The sequence below is a fragment of the Onychostoma macrolepis genome, chromosome 18, assembly GCF_012432095.1.
Source record: "Onychostoma macrolepis isolate SWU-2019 chromosome 18, ASM1243209v1, whole genome shotgun sequence".
NCBI lineage: Eukaryota > Metazoa > Chordata > Actinopteri > Cypriniformes > Cyprinidae > Onychostoma > Onychostoma macrolepis.
The window spans coordinates 9,654,128-9,676,201 of NC_081172.1; the positions used below are offsets into that span (position 1 = coordinate 9,654,128).

The 22,074-nt window shown below is 35.7% G+C and overlaps 1 protein-coding gene across 3 annotated transcripts; it reads left to right on the forward strand.

The window, feature by feature from the left end:
* Positions 1 to 439: 439 nt before the first annotated feature.
* Positions 440 to 21,811, forward strand: nr1h4 (nuclear receptor subfamily 1, group H, member 4). 3 transcript variants are annotated; one of them, XM_058752267.1, is made up of 10 exons: positions 440 to 731; positions 2,582 to 2,758; positions 6,254 to 6,631; positions 8,884 to 9,024; positions 10,584 to 10,720; positions 11,108 to 11,206; positions 11,454 to 11,553; positions 11,732 to 11,878; positions 19,219 to 19,332; positions 19,943 to 21,810. In XM_058752267.1, exons 2-10 carry the CDS (start codon positions 2,662 to 2,664, stop codon positions 20,179 to 20,181), a joined length of 1,452 nt encoding a protein of 483 aa, XP_058608250.1. In that variant the 5' UTR covers positions 440 to 731; positions 2,582 to 2,661; the 3' UTR covers positions 20,182 to 21,810. The 3 variants fall into 3 exon arrangements, with proteins under 3 accessions (XP_058608250.1, XP_058608251.1, XP_058608252.1); XM_058752268.1 differs by lacking the exons at positions 440 to 731; positions 2,582 to 2,758 and adding an exon at positions 3,063 to 3,219 and having other exon boundaries at positions 19,943 to 21,811; XM_058752269.1 differs by lacking the exons at positions 440 to 731; positions 2,582 to 2,758 and adding an exon at positions 5,801 to 6,092 and having other exon boundaries at positions 19,943 to 21,811.
* The last annotated feature ends 263 nt before the right edge of the window (positions 21,812 to 22,074 follow it).

Here is a 22,074-nt window from a genome sequence, read left to right on the forward strand (position 1 = left end):
TTGTAAATATGCATTTCAGAGTATATTTTGAGAGCGTCTTTAAGAAGCAGTCTATGCAACAGATCGTTTCAAACTTAATTCTAGAAATTGCCACTAATGTCAGCCTGCCATGTGTTGCAAAATGTGTCATCATCCCAGTTTATAACAGTTGCAGTAATTGGTTATTGGGCAATTCATCAGACCCCGAAGTAGACTACTGTTCTCTTCAGCTCCACACTAAAATCCCACAATATGTAATATAACCAAAAGGCAATGCATAATTCTTGAACCAAACTATCAAAGATCAAGCACATAATTCGAAGACAAGTATCAGATTTCAAAGTTTTCAGTGATGAGCTAAAACAGAGTAGGTGTATTTCTATCCAAATGCTTTAAATTACACGAGAGACTTGCATCATTGAGTAATAATTGTGTTTACATGAGTGTTAGGGTATGTGTGCGTGCATCTGTGGGGAATGCGTTGGGAAGAAGGGTGTGCTGTACTGGTTATCTCTCGCTATTAAGGAGGTAATGCTGCATTTGTCGGCCTGTCAGCCAAAGTTTGGAGCTGATGGGAGAGGGAGGAACTGCTAGTACTCATGAAGAGAAACAGACAGATAGTTTAATTAATAACCACTGTCCCGTTTCCCCATGACCCCAGCCAGTTGCTACATAGAATCAGCTTGATGCTTATGATGGCTTTAGATATCAAGACACGGCCCAGGAGCGCACAGCATCTGTTAGAGTAATAGGTAAGAAAATTCTGTTTCTGATACTTGTTAATAAAAATAAATCATCTATTATAGCTTACTATTACTTGATGATTGGGGTGATTGGGGCGAGTGTGGAGATTTATTGATTGAAAATGGCACTATGTTATGGAGACCCTCTGTGTGTACTAGCATGTATGCTCATGGGAAATTATGGGCTGGATTTATTATAGTTTTATGAAGGAAACTGGTTGTTGTGACTTATGTATCAATCAATATCGCTAACGGTTGAGGCCTGGTTTCATGGTTGTTTGCGACACTGTGGCCTCGTTCACATATCCTAAATCACAGCGCTGTGACTTTTCTTAAAAGAGCCAGTGTTTCCTCTTGTATTATTTATGCTGGGAATGTAATAAAACGGCACTGTTGATAGAAAAAGAGAATTGCTGTTGTTGCTAGAATTGCTTTGAACATAAGCACATATGCTAATATTGATACCAAAAATTTCCTTGAATAAATAATGAATTATGTGAAAATGATTCATCTATAGCAACCATTGTTCACACTAGCACTTATGTAGGAAGTATGAAGGTGTTCAGTAACAGAAAAAGAAACGCCGATGCTGAGGATTAATTTCTGAACTTTTAAAAACAAATCTTCTCTGAATGCATTATGACTTGAAAATGAATAAATCCTCCTGTTCTTGTCGTGAATTATGTGAAGATGATTCATATATGTGGGTGATAAAACTGAGTCAGAAACTATGAAACAAACTGAAGCAAATTTCAGTTTTTAGCAGAAACAAAAAAGCGAAACTGTTAATTTTACAACTATGCATCAGCATGCTTTGTCCTAGTCAGATGACATTACTAAAAATAGACTGATCGTAACTATGAGGCTTATCTTAAAAGAACCAGTGTTTCCTTTTGTATTATTTACACCTAAGGTGGGAACATCATAAAACTGCACTGTTGAAAGAAAAAGAGCATTGCTGTTGTTCGCTGATATTTTACCTTTAACAGAATGCTGCTATAGAATAAGGTTTCAAATGAACAAAAGTAGACATGCTAATAGCAATCGTTTAAGAATATATCTTCCATAAGTGCATAATGTGAAAATGAATTAATCATTCCCGTTTTTGTCATAAATTGTTGAAAATTATTCATTTATACACACCATCAATGAGGCTTTGCTAAATTTATATAAAACGTGCGTGAGTATTTCAATGAGGGAAAACAAGTTCACATGCATCATGTTTTATTTCTTGGATGTGTTCACTGTGTTCAGATTATGGTTTCTTAAAGTAATAGTGCTGTGAAGTAAAGTAATTAAAATCTTGTTTCATTGTGCTAAAAGTTAAAGTAATTGAAACCTCATTTAAAGTTCCAGCGTAGCTAAACTGTTGAAAAGTAATCTAATATTAGATTTCACCTCTGAGATTCCAGGATGAAATATTGTGGAATGATACCATAATATTTTGAAAAATCCAAAAGAAGACGGTAGGTAGTTTAGTGTTAAAAACCATGGAAAAAGCAGATATTATAAAATCCAGTGCCAGACTGTATACAGTGTGTTGAACATAACGTCCAGAGTTGAAACTGGAGCAAAGGTCACTGCAATCAACTGTAGCATTTCCAGTTAAAAAACAATCATTTGTTAGAATACTATGTTCTAGATTTCTGATATGACTTCAGGACCTTGTCCTCCTAATCTCAAGGAAATCTAAATGAAATCTGAATGATGTAGTATAAAACTTCACATGTTAACTTCAATCAGTGATTTGTTTTTATTGAGAAGCAGCATCTAAATCAATTTAAGTGACATGCTTTACTATATTGCGTCAATACCTTAATTTGCAATAAAAACTGCCTCCATTTGTTACTGTCTTGAAGAAACAGGATTAACCCCATCATTTACTTCCATCCCGGACTGAGGGATCTCGGACGCCAAGACTTAACACACAGGCTTCTGAATGAATGAGTGGGTGGGCCATGACGTCAATGTGGTGGGACCTTTACAGATCCCACCCAGTGATGCTTTCCCCCTATCAGAGAGCTCACACTTTTTTGGTGAGTACATTGGAAATTGACATTAATTTCTTTCCTAATGCTATCTTTGCCATGGTGGGTGATGAAATAAAACTATGAGTCAGAAACTATGAAACAAACGGAAGCAAATTTCTGTTATTAGCAGAAGTGAAACTGCCACCTTTAATTTTACAACCACTCGTCAGCATGTTTTGTCCTAGATGACATTTATAAATCTGGATCGATCCTACCTGTAATGAGACAGGGAATTGTGACTGTCAGGTTAATGAGCAACTATAGCAACCTTTGTTCACACTAGCACTTATGTATGTATGGAGTATGAAGGTGTTCAGGAACAGTAATACTTTTGTGAAAAGGGACACATAGACACATGCTGAGGAGTTGAAGGAACAGCTGGATGATTAGGAATCAATACGGCTAATGATCATCTGTACCCTCACTGGGTCGCATTGAAATGGCCATGGTTCAGGATAAGGCTTCAGGTCAGTACCATCTCATGATACTGAAGCAGTTGTCATATTTTGTGTTGTTGACGAAAATGTAGTGTAGATATCGTACAAAAGTTTTAGACGTCTTGTTTACTTTAAAATGATTGAATTGCCAATGAGAATTCAATGAGTCTTTCACAGTTCCGAGAAAGTTGTCATTGTTAGCAAATGGACTACATACGTTTTTCCATAATTGTTAATAATGAACACAAACATAGAAAAAGAGCTGATGACCTGATGGAGTTTGGCTCAAAATATGCAAATATATAACACTTTTAGGTATTCTAACTTTATTTCTAGCATCGTGTTCTGAAATAGGTCAGACCTGTAGTTTATAATGCAATACATAACAGAAAGTGCATGTAAAGTTCTCAGTGTTGCCACAAGGGGTGCTGTAGCAGTTATTAGAGTGAACAGTCTTCTTTTATAATCAGTTTCTCAACTATTGAAATAGAGACAGATTGCAATTTAACAGAAGTAGCAACAGATCTTTGTAAAAATGTAGGGCGGGAATTGGTCTATTCATCGGTTGTTGATTGAATGGAAGCAGATCTGAACTGTAAGAAAGGGGTGGGGCTTACGTGAAAACAAGCTCTTAATTAAACTTCACAACAGAGAAGTTGGTCATTTCACTGGAAGATCGAGCTCAAAATAAAGTAAACAAACACGCATTGATGAATCATTCACAGTAAGATCTATAAGATGCATTTAGAAAATAGATAAGGTGAATTTCCATTTTTTGCTAACTTTAATGCCATAGAGATTTGAAATGAACTATAGCGCCCCCCCTGTATTACAGATCAATACATTGACTAAGCACTTAAGTATGCGTTTGTGTACTTGCATAAAAGTATGTTTCTGGCCTTGTTTAATAATATAGAGTCATAACAGTATGTAAGAGAATGGGTTATACTTTATTTATAGTGTGTGTGTATATATATATATATATATATATATATATATATATATATATATATATACTGTTATAGTGTAATTATGGATTTAAGTACTGAGTAATATTAATTTACTACATGTACTTATTATATGGTTAGGGTTAGGATTAGGGTTACTTGCATGTAATTATGCATAATTTATTGTTATTATAATAGTAAGTACATGTAACTTGTAACAAGGATACCTTAAAATAAAGCGTTACTGTGAATGCCTTTAAACCTATGTCTGACAAATTAAAAGTGCACTCAACTGTCAAAGAAAAAGAAAAAGAAAAAGTGATTATAATCAAAAGAAAAATTTACTGAAACTCCCTTAGACAGTAATATTGTGTAAATCCAGAGAGCTTTGGTTAATGATTGCTTGTTTTATTTCTGGGTGTGTTTGACTTCTGTATTATATACATTTCACACAGTCTACTGCTACTAGTTGGATAGAGGCTGATTATGTTCCTAGATGGTAGGACTGCACGATTATGACAAAAATCATAATTGTCGATTATTCCCTTGAGATTGTAATTGCGATTATTAATAATGATTATTTTGAACAGATTTATGCCATTGTTTGAAGCTGCATGCCATATTTTTATATAAAATATACATTTTAAAAAAGGCTGAAAACACTTCCTGAACTTTTATTGCTTTTCTATAGCATTGAGCCTCAAATGTCAACTATACATTGGTTTGGTTTCTTCTTTAAACAAAAAAAGGTAAAATTATGCATGGTATAATAATGTTATACTAAAACTAAAAGAAAAAAAGGGTTTACTAAAGCTATATATTTCATTTACAATTAAACAGACAAAAATTCAAATTACAGTAACATTTTACAGTACAATTTATATTATAAGGGCTCCAGACTAACATTCGAGAGCAGTGGCACCAGCACCTGATTTGGTAGCACTGAACATGTAATATTACAAGTTTTGTCTCTTAGAAATGCACATTAGAACAGGAGCTTGAGTTCAGATTAGTGGGAGCTTGAGTTGCGATGCAGATGTACATTTGACAGTACCATTGAGAAAACTGTAACAGCCTCCTCTTTTATACATAACCAAAAGTACAGCACCTCATTACCATGGTAAAAAAGTAGCCCAACTATATGGTTTCTATGGTGTTTGCACTGAAAAACAGTAGCCTAAAGACATTCAGTCAATTACAAATCCACATCAACTGATAGAATAATTAACAAAATAATGTAATAATATTCCATTACTCCTTTAACATAGTTAGTATATTAATAATATAATAATACTCAATATGAATATCCTACTTTTCCGCCAGCGTACCATTGTTACCGTTAGTGTTGCTACAGTAAAACTATGGTAAATGTGGGTGATTTGTGGATTGAAACGTCTTCTAACTGGATCGTTGTTGCACTGTTTCTGCATCAGTGTTGATGAGAATAACAGCTCCGATTTATTTGGCTTTAAACTAGTTTAAATGAAAGAGACGTGATTTGTACTGGAGAACTCTGCGCTGAACTCGAGTGCTTCTTACTGGATTTCACAGCGTTGTTTAGCGCGTGATCGCGACTGGTTACTGTAATAAGCGCATGCGCTCTAAGCTCGCGCTGCGCTGTTTTCTTTTGATGCGAGCGGATAAAAGGTCCGTGTAGCGCGCAGTTCAAACGAGTACCGCTATTTTGATCCGCTTTTGACACGTTTGGCGTTTAACATATCTATTATGCACAACAGAGTGACAACGACTATCAGTTAGACAAAATGTCTTTTATCCAGTGTGTTTGAGTCTGTTAAACACCGCGCTTTTTTTGTAATTGCGGTTTGAAAGATTATGTAATCGTGACAGCCATAATCGTAATCGCGATTAGAAATTCGATTAATTGTGCAGCCCTACTAGATGGTTTTTAACACCGACTTATGAGGAGATATTAATGGCTCTGATGGTGTCTGCAAGGTAACAGTACCTCAGTGTGTTGTAGTTTCACTAATCGTCCTGTTGGCATAAGACCTATTAGCACTCCATACTGGGCTAACCTTAAGGTGAACTTGAGCTTTGCATCTCCATGACACATGTAAACTGACAAGCTCCGCTCACTCCTGCCATCTTCTCCTCAGATATTCTGGCAGAGCAGAACAGTCCTTTGCTACAGGACCAGGAGGTCATGCCCTTCACCAGCTATCCCAGCATGCAGTACACCTCGGTGGAACCCTCCATGTCATCACCATCGTACTACTCCAGTCAGCACTGCTACCCACAGTACAGTGGGGAGGAGTGGTACTCTCCATCCACCGTCTTTGAGATGAGGAAAGGACCATTGGAGGGCGGCTTTGATAATGAGCTGGACGAGTCTTGCCCTGTTGTCCCGACTGTGTGTAAAAGATCCAGACATGCAGCCCACTCCGGAAGGAGCAAAGGCGAGGAACTGTGTGTGGTCTGTGGAGATAAAGCATCAGGGTATCACTACAATGCACTCACATGTGAAGGATGCAAAGGTGAATGCCATAATTTGCAGTATTTTTGCTGCCGTTTTCAGTCACAAAACCTGTATTTCTGATTTTCTGACGGTTTTCATAGAGATGGGAGCCAGGAACCGGTTCTTATTCAGAATCAATTCTATTAAAAAACAATAGCAGGACTGAAAGTTTTCGCACATTTTGGAACCACATACTAAAATACTCTTGTCAGTGATTCCAGCACTACTTACTGAATCAACAATGTGAATCTTATAATTTTATAATCTGATTCTTCTAGTGAATCAAAACCATACACCATGACCAGTAGTCCGCTTGCAGAATGGATGAATCTTACATACCAGTTCTTTAATGAAACAAAACCTTACAATGCAAGGAAGTGTAGACTAATTTCTGAACAAATTAATCATATCAGTTCTTTTTAGTGAATCAAAACCATACAGTGCGACCAGTGTAGTCCAATTCCTGAACAAATGAATCTTATATGCTGATTCTTTGTAGAGAATCAAATCCATACAGTGCAACCAGTGTAACCCAATTTTCAAATGATTGACTCTGAGTCAGCTCTTTTTAGTCAATCAAAAATATACAGCACAACCAGTGTAGTCTGATTCCCCCCAAAAATTACTCTAATGAGTCAGTTCTTTTTAGTGAACCAAACACATATAGCTTACAACTATATATGTGAGATCAGTATAGTTCCTGGCAGGTTGCTTATAACAACATGTTAAAGAGTTTTTTGTCAGTAATATTACATTTCTTAAAGATAAATCAATTGTTGAACTATGTTATTATGACACCTCTATTAAGGCATTAAAATCATTTAAATCTTTTGCAAGAAGTGGTGTACATTCATTTATTATTCATTATTATCATAATTAGGCTATGTAAAAACATTGGCTCAACCAGTGGAATGAGTTCAGGGCTATTTGTTGATAAAGTCCTAGAAATTGCACATTTAACCTTAAATTCCAAATATAGCTTTGCATTTTATATATTTATTTGATATATACTGTAACAATGTACAGTTGCCCCTTTGTTCTGTGACCTCTTTGTTCACCCTTAAACCTTCATAGATACTGTATATTGTATCCATGGCTTCATAGCTTATGAAGGACGTAATAATTGACATGGAACCCCATGTGCCAAATTTAGCTCTTTGGAAAATCATTGGCTGAATGACTGCAAGTGTAATTCCACCTGTGCATGGACAATGCCCAAAGGGCAGATGCTAGGCTATGTGTCCCAAGTCCCACAGGCTTGGCTGGGTTTGGTGCTCCTTCATGTTCACTTTGGATTGGGTTCCCTCTCAGCTTTCTGCTGAATAATGATGTAGGCAACCAGAGCCACATGCCACCATGCAATGTTAATGTGTGTCATTGTGCTCATGGGCTCATGCTGGAATAATTACCTGTTCCAAAACCAATTGCACATGTTTGTCTGCTGCCTAGAACTGAAAATCGAGCATCCAAGAGTATCTGTATTACAGTATTGAACTTAATGTCTTAAACATTACACCATACCTTACATGGGCTGCAATGAACCTATTCCTTGATCTGTGTTTACAAAGTGGCCTTCTTGTTTCTCCTAATAGTTTAGACTTATACGGTAGCCACTGTTGCTTCTAATTTTTTTTTATGGTTTTCAAAATTCGAGAATAGTTCGATTATAATCCCGGTAATACTTTGACAATACGTACAAAAGTACGTCATGCAAATAAGGCAATTTGAATTTGAAGCAATGAAATCTGCTCCTGAATGCTTTTGTATGTCTATTCTTGCCATCTGATCTGTCATCCACTGTGTCGATTGGAAATCAACTCTTAATATGATAGGGGGAAAAAATTACTTATTTACCAAAACAGTGGATCAGTGGAATTAATTTGTGACACAAAATTTGAATTCAGGTCTGTTGATAGAGGTGCAGTGTTAAATGCTAAAAAAAAAGCTAAATGCCAATAATTAAATGCAATTTCTGTCCTCGTGAAAATGAATAACCATAAAAAATGCAAAAAGGTGACTAATGCATGTAACTACTGAGATTCCAGAGACATTTAAAAACCAAAATGTTTCTATGTAGCCTATTTTAGAATTGCATATCGTTTGAGCTTTACAGTTCAAGGTAATATTAATAAAATTGTTTTGTAACATTTAGCTTTCTCAGTTTTTTACTACATGATGCTCTATGAAAAATCTGGATCCTGATTCCCAATATTATAGTATACTATATGCGAAATGTGTGGCATATTGAACATGCTGTGCTATTTCTTCCAGGTTTCTTCAGAAGGAGTATTACAAAGAATGCTGTATATAAATGTAAGAGTGGAGGAAACTGTGAGATGGACATGTACATGCGCAGGAAATGCCAAGAGTGTCGACTCAGAAAGTGCAAAGAGATGGGCATGCTGGCAGAATGTGAGTAAGAGCACTGTAAACATTATAAAACATGTTCCTCCTCAACTAATATATCAGCCCGAGAGTCACGCACATCGTGAAATCAGATAAGTCAGATCAGAAACTCTTGAACAGCAGTTTTTAATATAAGTTATTAACTGGCATAGTCAAAAGCATCTTAATTTATTTTCCAAAGAGAATGTATCTACAGAGGTACAATGGTCTATTTCAACCCATTCTCACTCCCAAGGCGTCAAAAACTGAAGCATGGTCAAACGCCTTTCGTGTCACTATGAAGACGCCAAAAGTGCCCCTAGGCGTCAGTATATGACAAAATAGGAGCTCCATTGCTTTCAATTGCTTGCTTTATGCGTCAGGTCAAGACGCTTATGGAAAATGACAACACGTTCTCCTCCGTTGTTTTCAGTTGTTTGTCTTAGTTTAATGGTTTGCATGCATTTGTAAAAAATATAAATAATTTTATATACTTTTATTGGAGCACATAACCCACCCCTACCTTAAACCTACCCACTTCTGAACAACATAAAACACGTAACAGGCAAATATAAGTGCAGTCACAGGTATTTATTGCAAAAACTGACCATAAACAAGCAGTATAAAAGCATTACAAACAAGTCGTGTTGCATTCCAAGTCTTCTGAAGCCATACAAAGTCTTTATGAGAAGAAGAGAGCAAAACATAAGGTTTTAACCGCTGAAAATGGTCCCGCTCCGTTAACGCGCTCACATCTCATTCAAAAAGATACTCCCGTCCCGTAGCATGACGCAATTGGTCACGAGACACACAAGAGCCAATAGCATTTCACAACCAAGGCTGACGTAAGGCTTCTTCTGGCAGCATTTTTTGAATTTGCGCAGCACACAGGATGAGTTTAACGGCGTACGGAGACGGCGATCGCGTCTATTCCTCTCACAGATCAAATGTTTTGCCTCGGAAGACTTGGAATATTAATATTTTTTGAATAAATTATGACGGTAGTTGTATCTGCCTGTTATATCTTGTGTTTTATTGACAAGTGGTAGGTTTAGGGGCAGGGGTTGGGTTATGTGCTCATAAATGTGTAAATAATGTAATATAAATAAAACTGTTGTGGCTGTTTACATTGAAAAATCACACCCCAACATATATGCAATAATGGCAATGTTATTACCCAATATATAATTTAATTATGACGATAAAATTCCCAGTATGGCGTCGGCATATTGACGCTAAGGGTTTCCTGTTTAAAGCAACGGAGGACCCTGCAAGTATAAAAATGACGCTAAGTGGTCCTGACCAAGCTTCAATATGTGACGAGTTGGGTGTGAGAATGGGTTGTCTATTTGGGCAACAAATTATATGAGATGGTTTGGGTTCAAATAATATTGATTTACTTCAGATAAAATATTAGTTTGTGGAAGTTGTATTTTCTAAGCTTCTGTAGCTCATGTATAGTGTATTGTTTTTACATAAATATTGTTGAGGATTTTTTTCCTTGATGAAAAACTGTATGCTTGTAAACAGTCAATCTGACCAATCTGTATATAGTTTCTGTATCTATTTTGTTTTTTCATCCTCAGGCTTATTAACTGAAATCCAGTGCAAATCCAAAAGGCTGAGGAAAAACACAAAGGCCTCATCTGACGAAAGTATAGGGGATGATGTTGGTGATAGTAGAGATGCTAAACAAATTGTATCTACCACTAAACCCTCCAAGGTAAGAACACAGGTGCTGTCTGATTTTGATTTGTGCGACTTGAAGTATTTGAGACACAGTTTACTTGGTGCCATGCTTGTTACAGTATAACTTTTCAGGTATAATTGCAAACTAAGGCAACTTTTACTGAAGTGCTATAAAAGGTTAAAGGGCAACCTCAATGATCCTCTTCACCATCATTCTTCTCACTTTTGCTCACATATACATATAATCTTCTGAAAGATTATATTATGATCAAGGCTTGTAAAATTGCTGAGCAGGAACAAACGTTGCTTAGTTATTAAAAAACAACATCACCAATCTTTATTTATTATTACACATAGCTGGATTCTTCATGATCCAAATTTCTAAATAGGAATTTTGGCACATTTTTTTTTTTCATTTCAGGAGAGTATAGAACTGACCCAAGACCAAAAGGCTTTAATAAGTTATATAGTTGATGCTCACAACAAACATCGCATCCCTCAGGATATGGCGAAAAAACTGGTATGTCTTCTCGAAAATCCAAAAAACATCTTATCATATTTTAGATCAGCTTTTTAAGTCTTTAAATCTTTTTATGATTCTTTAATGCACAAAGCAGCCAAATGCTACTGTTAAAATCAGTAAACAGCATTGCCTGTTCTTATCACTGTTAAATCATTACGTAAACCAAGGTTATCACCACCCCAATGTCATAAAACAGTGGCTTATTTGCATGCTTTTTTTTCCCTTCCTTCCAACCTGTCCACAGCTACAAGAGCAATTTAACACAGAAGAAAACTTCCTTCTACTGACCGAAATGGCAACTAGTCACGTTCAAGTGCTGGTTGAGTTCACAAAAAATATACCAGGTACTGTTTTTCAAATTCTAGAACAGCTATTTCGCTAGCAGGATCTGCCACTTTGAAAATAAAATAAATGAACAGTTCAAGAAAACACTTTATATGACAGCAATGTCCTATGAGGAGGATGCAATAACTCCGGCAATTCTAAGCAAACATATTTGTTGCGTTCTTGTTTTATGAGCAGGTTTTCAGTCTCTGGATCATGAAGATCAGATCGCTTTATTAAAAGGTTCCGCTGTAGAGGCAATGTTCCTGCGCTCGGCCCAGGTTTTCTCCAAGAAACTGCCCAACGGACATACAGAGGTGCTAGAGGACAGGATCAGAAGGAGTGGTGAGCTCATTATGTGGATTGCAGCATAATTTACAGTACGATTGACCTTTAACTGCTTTTATGGAGCGTTCAAAGGATTCATGACTCTGGGATTGGGTTTCAAACTAGTATGCCACGTACTTGTTGAGACCCAGAACAAAGTCCATAAAGTTCACTAGGCACGTTACATTACTAATGTATTTGTCCGCCCTAAATAACGACAGGAAATTTGCCATCTTGATAATCCTGTGGTTTACAAAAAGGACACTAAAGTCCGACTGGTTTTGGTTTCACAGAAGTCTAAGCACTGGATGACTGCCAGGAACAGCACAAAGAGGACAGCCCTCATATAGCTAGTCAATATCATATGCTTTATAACATGTAATCAGATTTTGTGGTTGCACGATCAATTCAGTCTCTTAAAAGCATCTTAAGTCCTCCAACATTGCACACTGAATCACCTTTATTTCAAAGATAGTTGCTTTCAGCCTCTCAATATCTGAAAAGCCGTGACGGACATCTAGTTGGTCATATTTCTAAACAGGCAGATGAATGCAAAGTGGCATCGACTGTTTGAATCCATCACTCTTTTTCCCTGCAACACAGGCTCAGGAATATTCACGCAAAAGGCCAGCGGGGGAGAAATAGACGCACTGTCTAAAGAGACTATTGTTCTCTATCTAAACATCGAGAGGCCTATTGTCCCAATCTCTGGCTCTCAGCGCCTCTGACATTTCTCTGGCGTGAAGCCATCGTGATGCATCAGTTTGGTTTTTTTTTTGCTCCCTCCTTTTTTTGGAAAGTTATGACAAAGGTTATCCTTTCATCTGAAGGGAAATGAATGAAACTGTGAAAGGAGTCTGCGTGCTGCGATCATTTCATCTCTTGGGGGTGGCAACTGTTTGTACATACTGAGTTTTTGGAGAGTTCGTTGCACTCCAGCACTGTTTTTCTTTAATATGAACATTTTGGTAAGCTGAATTAAGTCATGTTTTTAACGTCCCAGCTGTCTTCAGTGTGGTGGCTCCCACCGAGGGTTTCCCTGATTGGTCGGTCTGTAAACCAAACCCTTATGGCTCTTCACACTGAATGCTTTACATCAGAAAAGAGCGCTCGGCTCACATAGCCAGTAAAGTATGATAATTATATCAATGATAATGATAAAGACAAAGACCTCGCACAAAACAGGAAAGCCCTTCAAAGACAGGCTTCAAATGAACTGCTGTTACTGAGAATCCCACTGAATGTGGAAATGCACAGCTGTGGGGATCCGAGGCCAGATTCAGATCAGCTCCGACCTAACAGACAATAGAAAGCAATAAGGTCACGACCCCTGATGATCTGCCATTGCACGCTGAGGGAGTTTCAGAAAGTCTCTTCCAAAGCAAATACACTGCATTTCTCATTTTTTCCCCCAGTCAGAATATATACATTTTCCTTAAACAAGATCAATTTACTTGCAGAAGATATGAATAGTTCTTTTTAAGAGTGTATTTTAAATTAATTTTCTTACCTCACTGGCAAATTCGAGATATAATTTTTTGGGGAAAAAGTCTTATCTTAAACAATTTTGCTTCGTTTATCTAGTTTTAAACAGGTTTCGATATTTTTTTTCTGACAACAAGACAAGAGTAGATTGCAAAGAGCATAAGATGAAATGTAATGGATTCTTTCTAAAAGGAAATTGTGTGATTTAGTAAATCCAAAGGACACTCACTGTTACTGTTACTTTTAAATATAGGTAACACTGCCACCCTGAGGCCTCAGAATAAAACAGGCCATTTATATAACCATATAACCATTTCATACACTTGGACATTCAACAAAGACAGTTTCACTACAGAATACTAAAAATGTGTCCTATTAGATTTATCTACTGAAGCTCAAACAAATACAGAATTTATGGGGGTAAGATCACAGAGCCACAGCTGAGTGTTGTATGCACAACCCCAATTCCAGAGAAGTTGGGACATTTTGTAAAAATGCAATAAAATCAAGAATCTGTGATTTGTTCATTCTCTTTAACCTTTTTTTTTTAATTGACAAAAGAAAAGATTTCCAAAGTTTTCACTGACCAACGTAAATGTGTTTTGTAAATATGAATAAATTTTGATTTTGATGGCTGCAACACACTCCAAAAAAGTTGAGAAAGAGGCATGTTTAACACTGTCACATCAGCCTTCCTTTCAATTACAATGTTTCATTGTTTGGAATTGAGGATACTAATTGTTAAAGTTCTGCAAGCAAAATTTTTGTCCAGTCTCGCTTGATACAAGACTTCAGAGGCTCAGCAGTCTGTGATCGTCGTTGTCTGATTCTCCTTTTCATGACTGGTCATACATTTTCAATTGGAGACAGATCTGGACTGGTCTAACACATTCACTCTGTCTCTACGAAACCCCGCCTTTTGTAGCACATGCAGAATGAGAGCTGCCATTGTCTTGATCTGATAACCATGGACTTCCCATGAAAGAAGAAATCTTGATGGCAGTATATATCTGTACAATCCCAATATATGCCTCCATGTCAATAGTACCTTTGCACATATGCCAGTCACCCATGCTGTTTGCTCTGCTGCACCCCCATAACATGACAGACGTTTGCTTTTGCTTCTGTCACTAATGAAAGTCTGGAATGGTTCCTTTGGTCTTTGGGACTGAGAACTCGAAATCCATTCTTCCCAGAAACAAGCGGAAATGTGGACTCATCTGAGATGAGCTCTGGCCCAGAGAACCCCGCAGCGTCGTTGCATTTAACTGATGTAGGCCTATAACTTTCTTCTAGAGTAACAGATATTGCATGCATTTCTTGATGCAGCAGCAGACTGTGGTAAATGACAGTGGTTTTCTGAAGTACTCCTGAGCCCATGTGGCAATATTTAACACTGCAGCATGACGGTTTCTTATGCAATGCCATCTGAGGGCTCAAAGGTCAATCACATTCAACTGAGGTTTCTTGCCTTGCCCTATATATACTGTGTTTTCTCTGGATTACCTGAATCTTTTCACAATATTATGTATGGTACTTGGCAACATTTGACTCTCGAGTCGGGGGGTGGAGGGGCAAGAAAAAAAAGCAACAAATGTATGCTTCAAAACAATGTGCTACCATATTGCAATGCATTGTGTCAGTACAGCACAGTGAAGAATAACTTAAAGAGGTTGCCTGTGTTTACTAAACTGTGGAGCTTTTCTTGCTGCTGATTTGTGTCAGTTGATGTTCATTTTTAACCAGAAATGTGCGCGCTGCTTTTCTGATGTCCATTTAAGTTTTCCGTGTCTTTTCCCTGTGTTACTTGAAATGTGACCCTGGACCACAAAACCAGTCTTAAGTCGCTGGGGTATATTTGTAGCAATAGCCAAAAATACATTGTATGGGTCAAAATTATAAATTTCTCTTTTATGCCAAAAATCATTAGGATATTAAGTAAAGATCATGTTCCATGAAGATATTTTGTAAATGTCTTACCATAAAAACGTCATTTTTGATTAGTAATATGCATTGCTAAGAACTTCATTTGGACAATTTTAAAGGCAATTTTTTTCAATGTTTAAAATGTTTTTGCACCCTCAGATTCCAGATTTTCAAATAGTTGTATCTCAAATATTGTCCGATCCTAACAAACCACACATCAATGGAAAGCTTATTTATTCAGCTTTCAGGTGATGTATAAATCTCAGTTTCGAAAAATTGACAGTTAAGACTGGTTTTGTGGTCCAGGGTCACAAATGATTTTGTATCGTGGTGAGACACGATCAGTTGTGGGACTATTCTGTCATAAATCGCATACCATTCATTTCTGAACTTTCTACTGTCCGTTACTGGAAATTAATTTATTGGTTGATAATATGTCCCGATAGTCTGTGAATTGGAAGGTGGAAGGTTGGTCTGTGGAAGGCTGGTCACTCAGGACCGCTTCCAGAATAAATCACTGAGGCATTTTTGTCCCGTCCATTGCTTAACACTGATATTTCGAGAAAGAATCCAGCATCATTACCCGAAACTTTGCAGCATGTATGTGTCCGTAAAATGAAAGTTTTATTCAAATTCTGAATGGATTAAGCCTGGAAAACACACAAAGCACGCTCCCTTTATTATTACTAAAAGCATTGCTCATCAAAGTTCATCGCGATCTCACAAAGTTCCGTTATAATCAAACTCTCTAAACTAATGAATCTCTTATTTACATTGCGTTTATATTTAGTTAGTCATGAGATGATTCACGAGCAAAACTCTGGCGCTTTCAGAATTCTGAAAAACTACAACGTTTCTGATTGGCCATTGCGTTGAAGAAATCAACAGATATGTCTGTGATTGGCTACATTGCTCAATGCCGCAAAAACACATTGGATAGTTTGTCAGATCTTTAATTGCTTGTGCGAAAAATTTTTAGTTTGAGGGTATTTAGCACCGTCTAGTATCCCCGTACAACCGGGCCTGGTCTGACATCGGAATTCCATGACTGACGATATGGGGGGACAACTCCCCCTTGCCCCCCCTAATGTCGCCCATGGTAGGCTACTTGATGAAATACCTAAATTCTTTGCAATTTTGCATTGCGAAATGTGATTTTTGATTTTTTTGACACTTCTCTTGTGAAATTCGGCACAAAGTGATAAACCATGATCCAGCTTTGCTTGCAAAGATTGAGATGCTCCTTTTATACCCAAACATGATACCTTGACCTATTACCAATTCACGTGAACTTTTTCAAAACAGTTTAACGTGGATATTCTATAACCTTTTCACTTTTATTTTGCCTCTATCCCAACTTTTTTAGAATGTGTTGCAGCTGTCAAAAACAAACTTTGTTCATATTTACAAAATATATTTACGTTGGTCAGTGAAAACTTTGGAAATCTTTTCTTTGTACTTTTGTATTAAATAAAAGTTAAAGAGAATTAACAAATCACAGATTCTTGATTTTATTGCATTTTACAAAACGTCCCAACTTCTCTGGAATTGGGGTTGGGCCATTCCACTGAATGGGTGCCATTTCTGTCCCCAGGACATCATTGGTACAAACATGCATAAAAATTAACTATAAAATACATTTTATTATCCTGCACATTAATCTAACTACAAATTTAAAATATATAATTTAAAAAATGATCAAAAACGACCTAAACACTGAAAATGTAGCATTTGTACATGTCCCCAGTGTCTAACGCTACATTTTAACGTGAAATATAATTTTTAAAATCCTTCAGAAATCATTTTTATTTTGCATTTTTGTGTACCTCCATATCCTATCTGTGCTTTAAATACATTTATTTCAAAATAAATGTATAATATTTTGGATAAAATACACATTTTAGTCGTGTCCCCAGGTTTGCACTCAGTCCTGAACACATTCCCCCCTCTAAAAAACTAGGAAAATTCCACGAGACACATTTTCAACATAATATTGCAACATCTGGATCTTCTGAAGGCAATGAAGTGATCGAAAGCATGTGGTCTTATTTTCTTTTCTGTATATTTGATGATAATGTAACGGTGGCAGGGAGTGTCATTATAAAAATACTGTCCTGTTACTTAAATTATTCCTTAGATGTTACTTGTTTATTTTAAAAATACAAATCTTTGGTGAATCACTATTTGCTGAGTATTCTCATAATATTATCATGTACTCCATGTGGCTAGATTATATGTATTTGCTCATTTTATCCTAAAATCTCAATCCTGTTACAATTCAGTCCTGTTACTCATATTATATTCATATATCCTATACTTATATATACACTGTAAAAAGTGAAAGTTGACTTAACTTAAAAAAATTTAGGAAACCCGTTGCCTTAAAATTATTAAGTACATAATAATTAAAAAAAAAAAAAAAGTTAAGTGAACTTGACAATTCAATTAACTTATTTTTTTAATTATCATTTACTTAAAATTTTAAGGCAATGGGTTTCCTCAATTTTTTTAAGTTAAGTCAACTTATCTATCACTTTTTACAGTGTAGTAACTGAGTAAAACTAACAGGAGTGAGTAGTGTCATCAGATTTATTAATATAAATATTAGGCTACATCCATATTAATCTAGATTAATTTGAAAATGCTTTTTTTTCTCAATGTTTTGGCCTTCTATCCACAGAGACAATGCTTTTGCCCAGAGAAAATCTATGGTTGTTTCTGTATTGTTGTTTATATTAAATTCCTGCAAGTATGACAGAAAATGTACTTGAAATTTCTGTCCTGTGGCAATTATGTAATAGACTCATATATGGAATGGCGTTTGTGAGCTGCGCTATAAGAAAACAATATTCACAGAAAAACTGAAAAGATATTATTTGTTAAGTTTATTATTTTTAATATCAATTTTAATTTAATATTTATAATTTTTTAGTTATTTATATCTTATCTTATAACCTGTCCTCTATCCCTAAACATAACCCTAACAAAAACCTCTGCAGACCACTAGATTTAAATAGAAACATGATTTGGCCTTTTTTAGCAGTGAGGTCAGCTCACTAGTCAATGTTCAACACTTTCACTATATCAGGACATTAACACCTCACGTGTAGTCAAACCTGTATACTAATATAATGGAAACTCATTCCTGTTACCCATTTCATTCCTGTAACTAAATAGTTTTTTCTTTAAAAAATAAAGTTAAACCATTATTTTTTAAATTAAGTTTGGTCCATAATTGATCCCATTGTTTAATAAATTGCATCATAGAAAATTGATAAGCTTGAGGTTTGAGTCGCCTTTAAAATAAAAAAATAGGCTTCTGTACTTTCGAAAAATACACCTTGTGTAGATAAATAGTGATTTTTTTTATGATAGAAAAATGATCTTTTTTGACCATGAAACCAATAATTTCTTTAAAATAAACACCTGCCTGAAGGGGAAATGAAGGAATTTGTTGACATATTTTTAAGCATTCTTTTTAAAAGACATTAAAGTTTTGGTAACAGGACTGAGAAAAATGCATCCATCTTCCACTTAAAAATTGTGTAGAAAATACCTGCGATGGACCAATACAGATTTTGAATAGTTAAATATCTGTATTACTAGATTCAGTCTTTAAAAAAAGATAGAAAATGAATTTGTTTTTGGAAGTTTTGGAAGCAAATGGCACCCATTTGGTGGAAACATTGGGTTGCACTAATGTGATCTTTAGTCCAGTAAAGAAGGCATGGCCTACATTTAACTTTAAATCATAGTTGGTATGTAAATATGTGCCTTGGTTGATTAGCTTGAAATAAATATGTTTTTGAGTGGTTACAAGTGGCTGAGGTGGTAAATGTCGTTTTTTATGTTGTCAGTATAGATATTCAATACTAGAGTGATTTATAAAAGACAAAAAAGCCAAAGCTTGGTGCATATCTTCATAAATATCTTTATTTCCTCCACAGGCATATCTGAAGAGTTTATCACACCCATGTTTAACTTCTATAAAAGCATCGGGGAGCTGCAGATGATGCAAGAGGAACATGCTCTCCTCACTGCTATCACAATCCTCTCACCAGGTCAGCTGATATCGGTCACTTAATGATTTAAATAATACGTTTCAGAATGCAATGTTAGTTCAGTTAGGTTAGTCTGGTTTACTTTATTCTTATTTTAGGCTAATGAAGATTTTGGGCTTGGTGATTTTTTAAATATATTTTTGAAAGAAGTCTCTTATGCTCACCAATTATGCATTTATTTCAGTAAAAACAGAGTTCTTGTGTTGCCAAAATTTAGTGCTGATTTGGTGCTCAAAAAACATTTCTTATTATTACAATGTTGAAAACAGTTGTGCTTCTTAATATTTTTGTGGATAAATAGGAAGTTTAAAAGAACAGCATTCATTTAAAATAGAAATCTTCTGTAACATTATAAAAATCGATTAGTTGACATGTTCCAAGTAACTATCTATGTAAATGCATTAGCATCATGTGATGGAAACGTTTTAACCTATTTAAAACCCATGTTTGGTTCTTATGTAATCAGTTTGTACTGTTCCAATAAGTTAAGCGGTTAATGGTTAATAGGGTCACAATAGAAAAGCACATTTTTGTCATTGTATAATGCTTCAGAGGGCCACAACAAAATTAATTTGTTCCATATGACTGACATTGTTCTATCTAACCGCAGACCGACCATACATAAAGGACCAGCAGGCAGTGGAGCGTCTGCAGGAGCCCATGTTGGAGGTGCTGAGGAAGGTCTGTAAACTACAGCACCCCCACGAGCCTCAGCACTTTGCACGGCTTCTCGGTCGTCTGACTGAGCTTCGCACCCTCAACCACCACCACGCAGAAATGCTGGAATCATGGCGCATGAGCGACCACAAGTTTACCCCCCTCCTCTGTGAGATCTGGGATGTTCAGTGACTTGAGTGACTCTTCCACGTTCAGTGGAAGAGAAAATATACAAAAAATGGGCGATTGAAAGAGAGACTTTTTTTGCTACGGACTTTTACTAAGCTGCCAAAGAGAGGAGTTTACACACTTTTCAGAGAAGTGGACTGTTAAAGTTTGTAATGTAAATGTAATATATTGTCAGACTTCAAATAAAACAGAAAATAAGAAGATTTTAAGACATTATCAGCTCTTCAAGAAAACATTGATGTACACATTTTGATATTTTAACGCCTTTGTAAATGTTTACCTGGCCTTTGCAACTTGGCACCTTGGTTTGTTTATCATCTGCTTATCTTTATCTGAGGATTTTGTGGCTTTTTACATTTTATGTCTGTTTGTGTAATTCATCTAAATATTTTAAGGTTCTCAAAATCTGTACTGCCTGACCTGTGGTCACTCTTTTCACTTTTCGAGAATTATGTAACCATTCTACTTTTGTGCCTAAATATATGTGTTTATCTGTAAACTGGTGTTTACCATTGTGAAATTATAAACAGTATATTTAGAATAACATGCCAAGTACAAGCCCATTCTGTATGTGCTAAGCACAAAACCATGGGCATTAAATGAATAGTTCAAAAATGAAAATTTGCTGAAAGATTATTCACCTTCAGGTGATGTAGATGAGTTTGTTTCATCATCTGTACAGAAATTTAGCATTACATCACTTGTTTTAACTGCTGATAAAAACATCACAATAATCCATAAGGAATCCTCACAACTCCAGTCCATCATTGAACATCTTGTCAAGTAGAAAAAAAGGCATGTTTGTATGAAAGAAATCTATAGCCTAATTTGGACTTTAAACAGTTGCTTCCAGCTGAAATACAAGTCAAATTACTTGTAACTAGATTAACGTGATGTTTTTATCAGCTGTTTAGACTCTCAAAATCTGTTCCAATAAAGAAACAAACCTCTACATCTTGGAAGGCCTGAGTATTCAGCTGACCAGGATATTGTGCATCTGAAACAAAAGACCTTTGCCAAACTGTAATCGGTTTGTCCAGAATGTCATTGTATGCCATAGCATTATGCCATCGTTTGTTGTTATGCATTGATTTGAGTCTGAATCTGAACAAATCTTACTAACTTTTGTCACTCAATTAACTGATTCATTCATTATATTTATTCATTCATATTTGAATGAAATTCAGCCCCCCAAAAAAGCTTTGTGAATTTTTTCATGTCATTACATTGTTTAGAGCATAAGAAAAAAATGGAAAAATAACATTTTTGAAAAATTATATTTTATTCTATGTCCTCTGTAGAGGACACTGGGACTAAAAATATAAAAAATAAAATGGCATGAATAGACATCAAAAAGGCAAAAACAATGGGATTTTTTTTTTAAATCAATTTTTAGGTTTCAGGATTTTTTTATACTAAACTTTGTTTAAGGATGATTCTCAACTATGTTATAAAATATATAACAAAATGATTTGATATACCATTTTGTTTTATGCAATTATGTGTGTAACAATTTACATAAACTGGTTTTCCCATTAAGCATAGTGTATCTATACACTGTATATAATTTGCATATTAATGTGTTGCAGTTGGGACAGCATGTTGAAAAAAGAATTGTCATAATGGGAGTAATAATTGGCCAGATTTTCATAATAATATCTAATATTTCATAAGAAAATTGATATATAATTAAATTGTTATGTCTCCCAAAATGCATAATAAACATGCTTTTAGCACTGGTGTCCTCTACAGTGGACATGTATGAAATGATGTCCTGTTTCATAACAGGAAATCATATTTGAATTTTCCTGAGATGTTGCTTTACGACAAACAATTTGAAAATTATTCAAATTTAAATGACAATTACAAAATATAAATCATATTTCCATAAGGATG

What these genes read in the sequence shown, in the direction of transcription:
- nr1h4 (XM_058752267.1), top strand. Translation starts at nt 2,662, where the DNA reads ATGAATGAGTGGGTGGGCCATGACGTCAATGTGGTGGGACCTTTACAG. An exon ending in CACATGTGAAGGATGCAAAG is followed by an intron (nt 6,632 to 8,883) that starts GTGAATGCCATA and finishes TATTTCTTCCAG; the next exon opens with GTTTCTTCAGAAGGAGTATT. An exon ending in GGACAGGATCAGAAGGAGTG is followed by an intron (nt 11,879 to 19,218) that starts GTGAGCTCATTA and finishes TTTCCTCCACAG; the next exon opens with GCATATCTGAAGAGTTTATC.